The following is a 15,408-nucleotide window of genomic DNA, read 5'->3' as shown; positions in this document are numbered from 1 at the left end:
AAAATATTAGAATAATGTAATTATTATAAGAAAACATTGTGAAATTTGTGTCCTCAATTTTTGTTTCAATTTTGCAATTTTTAAACAATGAATTAATAGCAAAATATGTAATTTCAGAAAATTATTGTTCATTTATTATATTCTTTTTGCTAATTTTAATAATATAAAAAAATGATAATTTTATCTAAAAATTTTGAAATAAATTTTAATTTTATTTTTATCTAATTATAATTACATAAAATATAAATTTTTAATTTAGAACTCATTTTTATTAAAAAAGAAATAATTTTATATACATATATTATGTATAATATATTTTTTTTAAGATTTAATAATTATTATTAAAAATGTAATTAGAACATATAAATAATTATAATCAATACAAGAAATATGATCCAACTTATGACAATGATAAAAATCTTATAATTATCAAGAATTAATTGAGGAATTGTTATGTATACGTATCTTTTGAAACTTAACACTGAACAAGTTTTTATATAAAAAAAAAAAGAAAAAAAAAGTGAAAAGAATGGACTTGTTAAGAGTGCCTTGTCATATCTCTGTTACTAATATGCAAGTATTAATTATTATCAAATTAAATATCGAATGTTTAGTTTACGTAAATATTTTCTTAAATCTATTTATTATTAACACAGCTACAATAATTTTCATTTTAGTGATATATCATTAAATCATTTTATATTATTTGGAAACGTATGATGCTTAAGATCTAAATAAATGAAATTATTACGGATATTTTTCTATCTAAGTACTCAAAGAAAAGAGAATTATAATTATAATATTTATTAATTATAATATTACTAACAATATGATTAAATATGACAACAATTGCTACTTTGTATATTTATAAGTCGTGGATAGTAATGCTATCCATTGACATGTAATTTTATATCAATCTTTGTAATCATTGTAGATATTTTGTGTAATGTATTTTTTATTAATATTTATTAAAAACACATTTTGATATTAAATTATCAGAATTCATCATGGAATTCTTCTAAAAATGTTTCATAAAACAAGTCAATAAAATCTAAATACTATTTTCACTTCTATATGCGTTTTTCTCTTTTCTACCTTATTTTTTAATACTTTATAAATATGTTCTCGTAAATATCATTTATTTATGTATACATGCTGAGTTTTAGCATTTATCAATATGTATAATATATATCTATTTCATTGAAATAATATTTATTTCAATAAATCACAACAAAATGTTTGATAATGATAATAATTATTCCAACTATAATGATTGATATTAAAATTAAATTTTAATTCAATTTTAAAATTATAAATATGAAACAGAATAAATATATATATTCTGTTATAATATATCTTGTAGGCATATATATAAAATAGTGCATTTTATATATAATTACATTTACATAAAGCATTATGAAATAAATATGATAATTGCAATACTTATAATTTCTCAATTATAAAAAATATGTTTTTAATAAACAAAGATTAAAAATAAATTTTTATATTGTAATTAGAGATTAATTATTAAGATATTTTAAAAAAATATTTTTAAAAATCAGAAAAAAATATTATATTTTTTGCATTTAAGATTATTAGTTTTTAAAAAAAATAATAAAAGCATGAATATTCAATGAATATTTCATATTTCATTTGTAATTACGCGGCAAAAGCAAATGTAGACAAGAAAAATAAATAAGAAAAGGATAGAGATAGATTAAAAATTATGGAATCAGCGCCATCTCGAGAGTGCCGCAAATGAAACTAAAATAGACAAAAAAAAAGCATAAGAATTAACTATCAACGCCATCTCTGGAGTATTTTTAGAAAATTGTTTTTATTACTCAAAAGATAATATTGATTTTACTTAAATTTTACTCTATTTTATCTTGTTTTTCAAGAGATATCTATGATATTCTAGAGATGGCATTGGTTTCAATATTTTTATTACCTTTTTCTTTTATGTATATTTGATCTATAAAATTTATACGTAACTGTGTATATGAATATTTTTACCAATTAACAAATGTCGATATTGCTTAATATCTGTAATTAAAACCAGAGGGCAATCTTGTAGTTTCTTCTAAATTCTGTTTTGTCACAAGTTGTAGCATAAACGAACATGAGCAATGGATGCACGTAGAAGAGATAGAGAACAAATTGGATTATGTGGTGTTGATAGAATTTGGGGAAAATCGCCAACACGAATCGAAGAGTAAGAAGTTATAATATAATAATTTTGTATTATTATTATTATTCAAATTATTTTATCGATAAGATTGATAATTTTAAATAATTTATTTTTCATAATGATATTTTACTCTTAAAAATTATGACATATATAATAAATGTTGTACAATTAAAACAGTTCTGACGAAGATGAAGAAATTAATCGATATAAAGACAATATTATGCCAAGAATTAGAAAAAGGAAACAAGAAATGAAGAAGAAGGTATGAAAATATATAATTGATATTTTTATTTTTTTAATAACTAACTTTTTTTATAATACTTTCAATGTTTCTTTTATAAATTTTTTTATGAAATTAATTTTGTTTATAATATTCTTTTATAATAATAATTATTTTTAATATATATTATTTTATCATTTTTTATTATTTCATTGTTCTAGAAAAGTAAAAAATTAAAAAAAGAAAAGAAAGCTAAGAAGGAAAAAAAGAAAAAATATAAAAAGAAAAAGAAAAAATCAGATAGTAGTTCTGATAGTGAATTGGAGGAATTGGAATGGGTAGAAAAAAATGGAATTAATGACAAAGCAAAGATTAAGAAAGGATCAAGTTCAGATGAAAGTGGTGATGAAGGCATAGTAGGCCCAGTTCAGAAACCACATGTGACATTATCTGCTAAAGATTTTGGCAAAGCTCTTCTGCCTGGTGAAGGTGCTGCTATGGCTGCATATGTTGCAGAAGGAAAACGTATACCTAGAAGAGGTGAAATTGGTTTAACTTCTGAAGAGATTGCTGCATATGAAGCTGTTGGTTATGTTATGAGTGGTAGCAGGTAAATCATTCTATTAAATATTCTTGATTAAATTTCATTAAAATATAATGAAACTCAATAACAGAAATGTATTTTTATACTAATATTAATATTTATTTCAGACATCGACGAATGGAAGCTGTTCGTATCAGAAAAGAGAACCAGATTTATTCTGCTGATGAGAAACGAGCATTGGCTATGTTTAGTAAAGAAGAACGACAAAAAAGAGAAAATCTTATTTTGGGACAATTTAGAGAGATGGTTAATCAAAAATTGGCACAAGAACAAAAAAAGAAAATAACATGATTGTTTTATATAAAAATAATATATTTGATAATGTATATAAAATTCTTGAATGTATTATAAAATATTATTTATATGTATGTATATATATATATATGTGTATACATACATTAAAATATATTATCTACTTATTATTAGTTAATTATATATCATATAATACATTAATTATTATGAAAAATAAATTAAACAATTTTCATTTTATGAATAATATTAAATTATTATTAAGCATTTTAATACACAAAATATTATTTTTTAATATTTGTTTTTATCTTTTACTTCTTCTTTCCCAATCCCGCCATCCTCCAGAATAATTATAGGAACTATAATAAATAAATATGATTAATTATGTAGTAAATTTATAAAACATATAACTTTTTAAGTTAATATACTTTTTATATCCAAGTTTTTGCATTTGTTTCTGAATTATACCACTTCTTCTTCCAGCTTTACAGCAAAATATAATTTTTGTATTTTTGGAAGGTTTCTCTTTGTTAAACTTATTTTTAAATTCTTTATTCGAAAAGTTTATCAATGTATTTTCAACATCAGACACTATAATAATAAAATTCATTGTAACAGCTATCTAACATTTTTAAAAATAATTATTTTTGTTAAAACATACTTGGTATATTAATACTTCCAGGTATTTTTCCAGTTTCACCAATTTCTTCTTTTTCTCTAACATCAATAATTAAAATATTACGATCTTTTTGAGCACTTAAAACATCACTATAACCAACATCATATTCTTCAGACATGATTTTATTGTTAAAAAATGAAGTTGAAAATTGTGAAATAGTTTGAACTAAAAAATAATACATTTGATTTTATATTTTTGACTACAAATAAAATTTTATTACATTTACATGATATGAAACATCTTTATGATTTGTTTATTAATAATAATAATAATTTTATTATTAATATTAATTTAAAATATATAATGAAAATTAGAATAAAAATGACCTTTCATATTTTTTATAAATTGTTAAATAAATGACTTCGCAAATGACTTCTTTTTTTTTAAATTACCGTAAGGAAATATCCTATATGGAGAAATTTTTAACAATTTATTATAAATATTTTTTTCTGATTTAACAAACATATTATGAAATAATAATTTAAAAATAGGTTTATAACACTGATGTAATTTATTAAAATTCATAATTATTAATCTATTCACAATTGTGTAATATGAATTCTATATAAATTATTTTATAACGTAATACAAATATAAACATATAGATGCATATATAAATACATATGTATATATATATATATATATACATAAGCTGAATTCTGATTATCTTTATATTATAATATTATTTACATTAAAATGATTATTTCTAATGGTTTTAACATAATTATATTAATAAAATGCAAATATTAATAATATTATTTAATATTATTCAATATTCAATTTTGACTATTATCCTATACCAATGAATGCGACTTAAATATTTGTATTATATAATATAACAATAAAAATTGTTTTATTTTATTCAATTATATATATTAAAATGTATTTTTATATGACAATGTTATTTAAAATGTTATATAAAAATCTATTGTAAATATTTATGTATGTTATAATTTGCGTACATTGATAGAACAATGAACTTGACATAAATATTTTATTTAAGAATAAAGAATGAAAACATTGATCAATATATAAGAAAGAAAGGAATTGTTACATTTATTATAAATATAAATATAAAAAAACATATATAATAATAAAAAAAAAAAATATAAGGATGACATTCTCCATACATTGCTTTTTAGTGATTCATCTACAGATGAAGAAAAAAATTGGAAAAGTTTAGAAGAGTCAGGAAGAGCGTATCCCGCTTTCGTATACGTCGCACCCTGATGAGGAATGCAGGAACTAACAATTTTTATTTCTCGTGCGTGGAGTTGTAAAGTGTACTAATTTATTGAAATAATTACGACACTCATCCCATTTTTGCACTTTCGCATAATGTGAGTAATCGGACATTAAATTGATAGGACCATCTGCTTACATTTTGATAATATATAAAAAAATTTTTGTTAGCTATAGTTCGATATTGTATTTTTTGTTTATTTATACAGCCCTTCAAGTTTAAAAATTTGTAAAAATATAAAAAATCGCGTACAAAAATAGCGTTTTTAATTTTGCAACATGGAATATATTGATGAGTTAAATTCGTAAGACTTCGAATACTTTCTCATTACAATGTTACGCATCAACGAAAAATTCAATATCTCCGGATTATCAACATTCCAGAGTGTTGACACCTCTGTCAGAGTGCTCTGCTTTACCATTACTATAACATCACCATCTCTTTCTTCAATATTGACTTCTTATAATTCTCTCTCAGTTTCTTGTTTTCGAATGCCGCGTAATGTCAAATACAAGAATGCGTGAATAGGTTTACGTTCTCATTAGTTTTTAACGTGTAAGAATAGAAAAGTGATAATTCTATGAGATTAATAATTTGTATCTTTCTCGTTCACGTTTTCAATGAATTTTGAGACAAAGTACTTTTAAGTATTTATTTAAATGTATAAAAAATTCTTGTACAAAAATAAAAATTTGTGTTTTACAAGAACTTATATCGATAGATCTATTTTTATTAATTTTTCTAATGTGTAGTTATATGAATGTGTATAAAGCTTATTAAAGTATAATAAATCAATTTTTGTAAAATTATTTTTTTCTAAAATATAGTAATGATAATATAATATAAAATAATAAAAGTTATATATAAATAAATGATTTTATATATTTCATGAACAATAGTGAAAAAAATAATTTTCTACATTTACAGATAAAATATAACAGGTGTAAATGAAACAATAGAAAAATGAGTTCTTTGCAACAAGGTAGCAGATTTTTACCTTTTTCAAATAATAATATACAAAGGAAGCAACTATCAATGCAAGGTATTAGAAAAATTTGAAATTTGTTTTTAGAACAATTTTGCTTTTGAAAATTTATGAAATTATAATTTTTTTAAATATTTTATATTTTATATTCATTTATTAGGTGGTCTTCCACAAAGTTTAAGTGGTAGTGAAACTGATGTTTCAACTTCAAATGAGAATCTAACCAATGAAGATCGCTATGTTATAAGACATACAGCTCGCCAAGAACCTCAAGGTCAAGAAAATCAACAACAAAGTCCATCCAGATCTTCCAGTCATAAAGAAAACATACCAAATATACAAGTATGTATAATTATATTTATTTCTAACTATTTATTAATTATATATTTTTAATAATTTTATTGATAGTAATTTAATATTAATCATATATATATTTTTTTGTATTTTTTTATTTTTATTGATCACTTTTGTGCATATATTTTTATTCCCTCTTATTATCTTTGAAATAAATGTAGACATTTAATGCCTAGTTTTACCTATATTATTCTTACGTATCTTAAATTGCTATCTGTATTATTAAGTTACATAAGTGTAAATTACTTTATTGCAATCTAGGGTAACCTGCTCAACAGAAATAGTTTAAAGGACAGTTTGAATGGTTCAAACAGAAACAGTTTAAAAGAGAATTTAAATGGTTCTAATCGAAATAGTCTTAAAGACAGCATTAATGGTTCTAATAGAAATAGTTTGAAAGATAATTTAAGTAATCGTACCAGTGTAGGTTCAAATAGAAGTAGCTTAGATGTGTCTACAAGCTCCTACAATACACTTATAATACACAATGCTAATGATGATAATTCATGGGTACCATCTGGAAGGTAATATATTTAAATATATATTTATTAAAAAATATATATTTTTAAGAAAAAATTATAGGACAATTAGAATTATATTTATATTTATAATTTTATACAAATATTTTATAAATATTGATATTTAATTTTAGGCTGTCAAGCGTAGTGAGAGAACATGGAGATATGGGTTATTTATATTGTGATGCTGGTGGAAAAGGACATTCAAATAGTCCTACTATGCAATCTTTATCAAATTTAACTCATGAAGATCATATTTATGAGCAATCTAATAATGGAGGATGTCAAGAAATAACAGACATACCAGATGATTATCTCAGTCAATCGCAGGTGATTATCATAATTTATATTTTAATAATAAAATATATAACAAATGAATATTCAATTTATAAAAAAATTATTTTATTATAAATTTGATTAAATGTAATTAATTCTTTATTATTTTATTACTTTTACTTTAATCAAACCAAACAGGTATTAAAACATCTTGCAAAAGAAGTTAAAGTACCATCTTATAGTAAGTTAACAAATAATGGAGGAAATATTGATATGAGAATGAGAGATGGTGATAGAGGGAAACAAAATGATAGCGAGTCAGAAGATAGACCACCACCTTCATATATGTCTGTTTTATTACCTTTAAAAAATAAATCTCGACTTCTTGGACCAATGGAAAAATTGACATTATCAAGATCACAACCTGACTTGTCTAGAATTGGCAAACCAGATATTGATAATTACAATTTGCGAACGACTTCACCACGGTAATTTAATTAAATTGATTATTGAAATTAATTAATTTTTGATGAATCATAAGTAATATTTTATATTTAATATTTTTATAGACCTCAAACAAAAGGAAGGGAAGAGACAGAATCTGCAACAGGTGAAATTTGGCCACCATCAGAAATGATACAAATCGTAATCCAAGAAAATAGCGCTTTAAAACTAGAATTAGAACGGTGTTATAACAAAGTTGCTAAATCTCAAAAGTTGGAACAAGAAATTGCAAAGGTGCACAGGGCTCACGAAGAATTGGCTGCGTCAAGTGAACGAAGAGAGAAATTGGAACGAGCTGCTAGATTGAGGTTACAAAATGATTGTAGACGATTAACCGAATTAAATCGCGCATTGCGAGATCAAATAGATTTATTATCAGCACGTACTGATAGTCCTCCGATCGTGGAATCTATGAGAAAAGAGTTAACGCAACGAGAATTATTAATTGGCCAATTGATTACACAAAGTAAATATATTTTAAATATATTTTATTATTTATCGTCATTCAGTTCATCGATTTAACCATATTTATTTTTATGTTAGATAAAGAACTAGCTGCGGCGAAAGAAAGACAGGAAATCGAATTAGCAGCACAAAGAGCAACGTTACAGGAACAACGTACACATATAGATATTCTAGACACTGCTCTTACTAATGCACAAGGAAATGTGGTGCGTCTTGAAGAAGAGGTAATTTTTTTTATTTATTTTTCAATAAATTCTTTCATATTTCATGTTTTATATTAAGTTTTTTTTTTTATATTTATTTTTTTTACAGTGTCGAAAGAAACAAGTATATGTAGAAAGGGTAGGTCAACTTCAACGAGCTTTGTCTTCTCTTCAAGCATCCAGTGATAGAAGAGAAGAAACAGAAAGACAGTTGAGAGGTCAATTAGAACGGGAATTAAGAGAAGGCGGAGGTGGCGGTGGCGGTGGTGCTAACGGTAATGAACAATCTTCTAATGGAGAAACAATCGCAGAGTTAAAACGACGAATACGCGAAAGAGATGAAAAAATTATGTCACTGGAAGGTGACGTTGCAAAATGGGAACAACGTTATCTCGAAGAAAGTGCTTTAAGACAAGCAGCAATTGATGCAGCTAGTTTACCAAAGTAAATTAATAATCGCTTAATAATATTTTTATCATATTCGTATTAATAATTTATTTTTTTGAATTAGGGATGCAAAGATAGCTGCATTAGAAAAAACGAGTCAAGATGCAGAGAAATTAATTGCAGAAGCACGATCCGAAAAAATGAGACACATGGATGAAGTTCATGCTGCACAAAAAAAATTGGCTGATCTTGAATCTAGGTAATATTATTATTTCATATAAGTGGTTTATTTTTTTTATGATTATAATTTAGTTTTTTTATGTTCCGTTTTGGATTCTAATGATTTTTTATTTTATAGAATGAAAGATTTAGAATCAAAGTTAGCTGAAAGGGATGCAATGATTAGAGTTCTTCAAAAACATACATATGATAAGGATAGTAGTAGCAGTAGTGGTGTTGGTAGTTATCCTGCTGCACATTCGTCTCATTCAAGTACATCAGCGGATCACCACACTGCATTGACAAGTACACCAGAACTTGGTAAAAAATGTATTTTCATGAAAAAATGATACAAATATTTTAAGATTATTAATTAAATTTTTTTAAATATTAACTTTTATATTCAACAGTAAGCAGTGTATTAGGTGGTGGTAGTGGTTATGGAAGTACTGGTTCGTATGGTGTTACAGACAGTTACAAATATAGGAAACAGGGCAGCTTTGAGCAAACAAATAAAAGTCTCGATGATCAATTAAAAGAACTAGACTCCCAACTACTTAGTAAGGTATGCAACATCCCAGTAAACGTATAATAAGCATAGAAATAATTTCGCGACCATACAATTAATCTTTTACAAAAATATTTATGTAAAAAATCAGTTAAAACTAAAATTTTATCTATTATCATATCTATTAATCATATCAAAATTATTTTATGAAATTTTATTTTTATTTTTTTCTATGTATTTCTTGCGTTCATAATATTTTGATTTTATGATGTTAAATTCTTTAGCTTTAGAGCTACAGAAGATTATCAAAATATTACAGTTTGTACACAGGTACTTTAAAGTCTAATTTAGGTAATCGTGTGAACAAGAATAATTGATGTGTTGTTTTATATTAAAAATGTAATTCATATATTTTCTACAAAAAAATACTACAAATAATATTTTTGATTATTAGTAATTGAATATATAAAAGAAACAATATATCAACTATTCTTACCTTGTGTTTGTTGTTATTCGCATAATCATGTGTGTTTTATTAATCCATTTTTCTTTTCATTAGTAAAATTTATACAGAGTAAGCTTTTTATTTAAAACAAATTTTCAGAAGAATAATATTTCATTAAAATTTTGTAATATCGCAAATATTTTTAATAATTGTTAATAATTTAAAGACAAAATATAATTACCATTTTTTAAAAAAGAGCAAACTCTGAATAAATTATTAAAAAACTATATTCATAGATAATATGTAAAGAATGCATCGAATTTACTCGTTTTTAATAATCATAAAATTCAGTAAATTGTACTTTTCACTAATACAAATCTTTGTGTGCCATTGATTTTTTTTGTATTACAATTAACTATAATATTAATCGTGTTCAACGTGTTTTCGATTAGATAGTGAAGAAAGAGAAAGATAATTCCTACCTAATTCCTATTTAATTCAAACTAACCCGAATCAATCATTCCTATCCCAATGTGATCCATGAGTGTGCATGCGCTGTTGTGGCGAGCACTAACCCCACATTCCAGGTCCCGGGCCTCCTTTCCAACGCGGCTATGCTTTTCTCTTGTTTCAGCGGGCACTTTGCTGTTTTCCAGGATTCTCTAATCCAGGCACTGCGTCGCGAAAAGGAAAAATACCCAAGCCATTATTGGCGGGTGTAGATAGCACAGGTACCTCGAGCACCGCCTCGAGCAAGAGTCGCCTATTGGACGACTCCGGTGGTGAGGTCTCGCCCGGTATCATGGAATTTGCGAGTGCAGCCTCGAGGCTGAAAGGCACTGTGTCGAGATTATCAGACGGTAAGCCCGAGGACATGATGCTGCTGGAGAAGCAGGGCAGAAGTTCGCAGAGGCAGAGGATGCAAGAGGGCGAGCCACGTCGCGCGGGCAGCCTTCCTCCCAGCTCGTTACCTCGACCACCGAAGAATATGAAGTCAACGGGCTCACGTTACTGCAGACTTAGCGATACGGAGACTCGTAAAAAATCAGATCCAGGCCCGGCTCTGGACACGTCGGCGAGTATGAAGGTACGCGACACGAATAACTGCACCATCGAGTACGGAAGATTCGACACGAAGGCTCAGCGCCGAAAGAAATCGTCCGCCGCGGAACCATTGGTCGTAAATAACTCGTTGAAAAAGCCATCCTCCGCGACTACGAGCCACGAGTACGAGCGTCTTCAAGGTGAAAATATTCGAAAGAAACAGCCCAACAATTCGGAGACGAAGCACAGGGAAACGCAGAGCCGTTCACTGATACCGCCACCGTCGTCTCGTCGTATCGGGGAGTACGGTCGTCTCAGTGATGGCACGTTGAGAAAGCAGGCTGGTTCACGCGGACAAAGCACCGGGAGCACGGTGAGCAGCAAGAGCGGGGGACGCGATTCTGGAGGCACGGCTAGCAGCGAGGCATCCACATCATCGTTGCCACCTTCCAAGGCGAGATCCATACCTCGCCCGAACAATTACCGTATTCAGTTTTAATTTATAATAACAATTTTTGGAATCGAATTAGTCTTTCCCTAATCTAAAAAGAGACTCCTTCGAGGACATTGAAGATGCTTCTCTCCAAGGAATAACTTGAGGAACTTGAAGGATATCATTTTCCATACTTTATCTTCCAGTTATTTTTTTTTTTTTTTTTTTTTTTTTTACCAAATATTGGTATACACGTTTATTTCATTCTCATAAATTTTCTATTATGTTTTTGACGAACGATGGAAAATTTTTTTCTAGTGGATATTTAAGAAGCACGCAACAGGATCGAATTTGTTGAATGATCGAATGGAAACGAGCGATAAAACGACGAGAATAGATAGAGAATGAGAGGCAGATAAAGGTGATCGAGAAGGGGAAGCGAAAAATCAAAAGCGTGATCGATTTCGAGAGAGTCTCTGCTTCGCTCTTCAGCAGTTTGGATCCTGTCTAGAGTCCTAATGTACGTATGTGCGCGAGCGATACGTTTATACACAGCCATAATATTAAACGATCCGTTAGTTCCCTTCTATTTACCATTAATAATAACGGAGAAGCCGATCGCCATGACGTAGCGAGGAACAACGATATATCGTTGCGTAGCGATAGTGCATGACCTAGTCATTACCAAAGTAAACTTCTGTAATGAAAATGGAATTGATTTCCTCTCGTTTCGTACGCATTTACATCTAGAAACATTGCGGCCTTTATCAAAAACATATACACACACACACATATATATATATATATATATACGTATAATATGCGAAAAAGAAGTGCCTTGTTAAAGACTGCGTGAAAAAATGAAATGAACAGTCGGTACAATTAGGAATAAGAATACTTATATCCGGGAAATTTTCAGAATCCCCGAGGAAAACACTTGTGTATTTTGGCTAAAATTACGATCGTATGGCCTTTGAACGGACATGTTATATTTCGTACGTGTATTTTATCTTTCCGCAAAAAAAAAAAGTACCGCATTTCTACACATGTTTTATGAAAATATTTTTCCTCCTGTTGGTTTTATTTATGTATCTTTAAGATTGTTTCCTTGTTGGAAACGCTGTAAAGATACCGAGGTATCCAATCGGTTTTGCTTTTCGTAGGAAAAGTGAAACTATGGTAAGGCGAGTCACGAAAGTTCGATTGCTCCGATAAAAAAGCGAAAGATTTGATTATAATGTATATATATATATAAATATATATATATATATATATATATATTTTATATAATCATATTTTTATGTGTACATGCTCTCGATTCAACGATTTTTGAATATTAATTCACGTCGAAAGAAATATATATAAATGATTATAACGATTCGATTAATTTAAAATGATATAACGACAGTGAATATTTAAAAATAATATATTTCGCGATACAGTAGTTTTTCGAGCGTTTCTATTTCTCGGAAATATCGTTCAAAATCGGTCGAAAGATATCGTACGATTTTTCTCCTCGTCCCTCTAAGTTTTTTAATACATTTCGATTCGATAAACGAGATTATTCGAGCGATAACAGTTTTCAGGAAGAAATGTTTCTACGTCGTATTTCTTGTTTTCAGGATGATCAAGTTTATATCTTTTAATGTCGTTAAATGATATATCAGGCTATATTTTAAATTTATGACATTGTGAATTGATGGATGAAAAATCAGAATGAAGATATTGCCAAGTTCAAGTACTTTTTTATGCTTTTATATTAATTGTAAAGGAAATATTATAGAAAAAAAATTACAGAAGCAATTTTCGTGATTAGTATAGGTACCTATAAGACTGAAAAAAAAAAAAAAAAAGAAAAAAAATGAATATCGACGAAACAAATTTTCTTCTTTGCGATTTGCTACCATGCGTTCTTTCTCAATTCCCTTTTTCAATCTATTCTTTTTTTCTCTCCTCTTCGCGCGTATATGTACACATTTACATCTACATGTATTCGTATATACAAGTGGAGTTGGTGAATGTACATAAATTCGTGTACATTAAAACGATGTATTGTTCATGATACAAGTTCCTCGAAGACTACAGGGACATTCGTGGTAAATATAGCGGAAATTTCATTAACATTTTCTCTCTTTCTCTCTCTCTCTCTCTCTTTCTCTCTTTCCCCTCTCTTTGTAATATTTTCGTCGAATGTTACGTAGCTTGTTGAAAGAGAGAAAGAAGCAGAAAGAATGGAAAAAAAAAAAGAAAGAAATAAAGGGAAACAAAATCTTTTTCCTTTTGACATGTATATGTATTAAAGTCATTGTTTCCGCAGGGACGTCGGAAATTTTAGAATGAATTGTTTATTTTTGTCTTAAGCGAAACAAAGAGAGAAAAATATAAATAAAAGGAACGAAAAAATGCGTAGAATGCCAAAGCAAATTATAGGATGCCGCACACACTACGATTTATAATGACAAATATGTTTTAATATAATTTTAGCGTATTTATTTGTTTTCGTTTTTTGTGTTAATTATCTATTTTACGTATAGGGTGAATTTTCTATCAATTTTTCATTCCTTTCGCGGACGTTTAAGAAAGGAATATTTTTTTCAATAGCTTCCGTTTTAAAACACGCAGTCTTACACGATGGTAAGAAAATTTAGAACTGAGTGACGACTGATAAAAGACTCACCCTTTATACGTTGGGTGTTCATTAAGATTACGGTATGTTTAGAAAATGAGAGATCTCTGGTCTACTTTGCAAGTTTGTAATGAAAATTACTATATTGATTCAATAGTTTTCGAGTTTAGAGAATTGAACGGATTTCAAAAAGTGACCTGTTACTTCCGGTGGCCTTTAAAAGTAATATAAGTATGTAATGTATTAAAAAAAGAAAAAAAAAGAAAAAAAAAACAAACAAAGTTTTTTTTATAAATTCAAAATTTTTTTCGCTATGAAGATGTTAAATTTGTATCGAAACGGAAGTTAAACGCATAGGACATTTTTTGTAGCAATTTGAAATAAAAATTTACTTATGACAAACAATCTTTTTATTTCACATTATCATTCGTACACTCTTTTATTCATGTGTACGAATCTAATGTAATTCTTAGAATTTTTATATTTTAAAAATTTTTATTCCGTTTTATTTGTGAATAAATTTTAAATCCCAATTTTAAAAAATAAACATTTCTTTTTTTCATTTTCATTTCAAGAAAACAATTCTTTTGTGTAAGAAATCTTATTTTTTGAATACTTCAAAACTTATAAAACTTTTGTATGTTTAAATCTAATATATAATTTACATATCATATTATTCTATTATTTTTTTCTCTAATAATAACGATATATCAGTCGCAAAAGATAATTGTCATATGAATTTTGTGTTGATCAAGTTATGATGCACGATTGTGTTAGAGAATATGCGATTTGGCATACTATTTTTTATTCTTGAAATGAAAATTTGTTCTTTTATACACGAAAATTCAAAAATCTGTTCAAATATATCAAATTTCTTTGAGAAAATTAGTAATTTCGATTATTGAAAATTTCTCTCACAGATAACTTTTTATTAATCTAGACTATAAAAAAATTCTTCTATAAAAATTATAAATAAGGATAATATATAAAATACTTTATTTTATTGCCAATTTTCATTGATTTATTTATTTGGAGTAATATGATATAATATAGAACTGTTGACATTTGAAACTTATTTTTTTCTTAAAATAAATTATTGTGTCATGATGTTTATGAATTTTATTTCATAATTTTTTATAAATAAAAAAGATAATTCAAAAAATACGAATTCATTTCATATTTTTAAATAAAAGTTAATATGAATTTATTTGAAATAATGATATTTAATTTATAATTATAATTTATAATTTAAAAT

At 26.8% G+C, this 15,408-nt stretch overlaps 3 protein-coding genes across 7 annotated transcripts; 2 read left to right on the top strand and 1 right to left on the bottom strand.

Annotated features, from left to right (window-relative positions):
• Positions 1 to 1,974: 1,974 nt before the first annotated feature.
• LOC408346 (NKAP family protein CG6066) lies at positions 1,975 to 3,511 on the top strand. Its single transcript, XM_391898.7, has 4 exons — positions 1,975 to 2,215; positions 2,369 to 2,453; positions 2,633 to 3,021; positions 3,123 to 3,511. Exons 1-4 carry the CDS (start codon positions 2,130 to 2,132, stop codon positions 3,304 to 3,306), a joined length of 744 nt encoding a protein of 247 aa, XP_391898.1. The 5' UTR covers positions 1,975 to 2,129; the 3' UTR covers positions 3,307 to 3,511.
• A 17-nt stretch (positions 3,512 to 3,528) lies between these two features.
• LOC724954 (rhodanese domain-containing protein CG4456) lies at positions 3,529 to 4,468 on the bottom strand. Of its 3 annotated transcripts, none has more exons than XM_001120855.5 (4): positions 4,336 to 4,468; positions 3,926 to 4,108; positions 3,693 to 3,855; positions 3,529 to 3,623 (listed from the first exon to the last, which is right to left on the bottom strand). In XM_001120855.5, the coding sequence occupies exons 1-4, from the start codon at positions 4,466 to 4,468 to the stop codon at positions 3,569 to 3,571; spliced, it is 534 nt and encodes a 177-aa protein (XP_001120855.2). In that variant the 3' UTR covers positions 3,529 to 3,568. The 3 variants fall into 3 exon arrangements, with proteins under 3 accessions (XP_001120855.2, XP_006564425.1, XP_026299654.1); XM_006564362.3 differs by lacking the exon at positions 4,336 to 4,468 and adding an exon at positions 4,270 to 4,318; XM_026443869.1 differs by lacking the exon at positions 3,693 to 3,855.
• A 660-nt stretch (positions 4,469 to 5,128) lies between these two features.
• LOC410307 (angiomotin-like protein 1) lies at positions 5,129 to 14,462 on the top strand. Of its 3 annotated transcripts, none has more exons than XM_016915222.2 (13): positions 5,129 to 5,283; positions 6,114 to 6,228; positions 6,332 to 6,513; positions 6,787 to 7,049; positions 7,178 to 7,373; positions 7,518 to 7,807; positions 7,889 to 8,289; positions 8,367 to 8,512; positions 8,601 to 8,935; positions 9,003 to 9,137; positions 9,237 to 9,427; positions 9,508 to 9,662; positions 10,685 to 14,462. In XM_016915222.2, exons 2-13 carry the CDS (start codon positions 6,150 to 6,152, stop codon positions 11,591 to 11,593), a joined length of 3,282 nt encoding a protein of 1,093 aa, XP_016770711.2. In that variant the 5' UTR covers positions 5,129 to 5,283; positions 6,114 to 6,149; the 3' UTR covers positions 11,594 to 14,462. The 3 variants fall into 3 exon arrangements, with proteins under 3 accessions (XP_016770711.2, XP_016770713.2, XP_016770712.2); XM_016915224.2 differs by having other exon boundaries at positions 9,237 to 9,418; positions 10,685 to 11,593; XM_016915223.2 differs by lacking the exon at positions 5,129 to 5,283 and adding an exon at positions 5,522 to 5,741.
• The last annotated feature ends 946 nt before the right edge of the window (positions 14,463 to 15,408 follow it).

The sequence above is a fragment of the Apis mellifera genome, linkage group LG11 (assembly GCF_003254395.2).
Source record: "Apis mellifera strain DH4 linkage group LG11, Amel_HAv3.1, whole genome shotgun sequence".
Classification (NCBI taxonomy): domain Eukaryota; kingdom Metazoa; phylum Arthropoda; class Insecta; order Hymenoptera; family Apidae; genus Apis; species Apis mellifera.
Note: the sequence above shows the minus strand (reverse complement) of the source record. Positions and strands in the feature narration are given on the sequence as shown.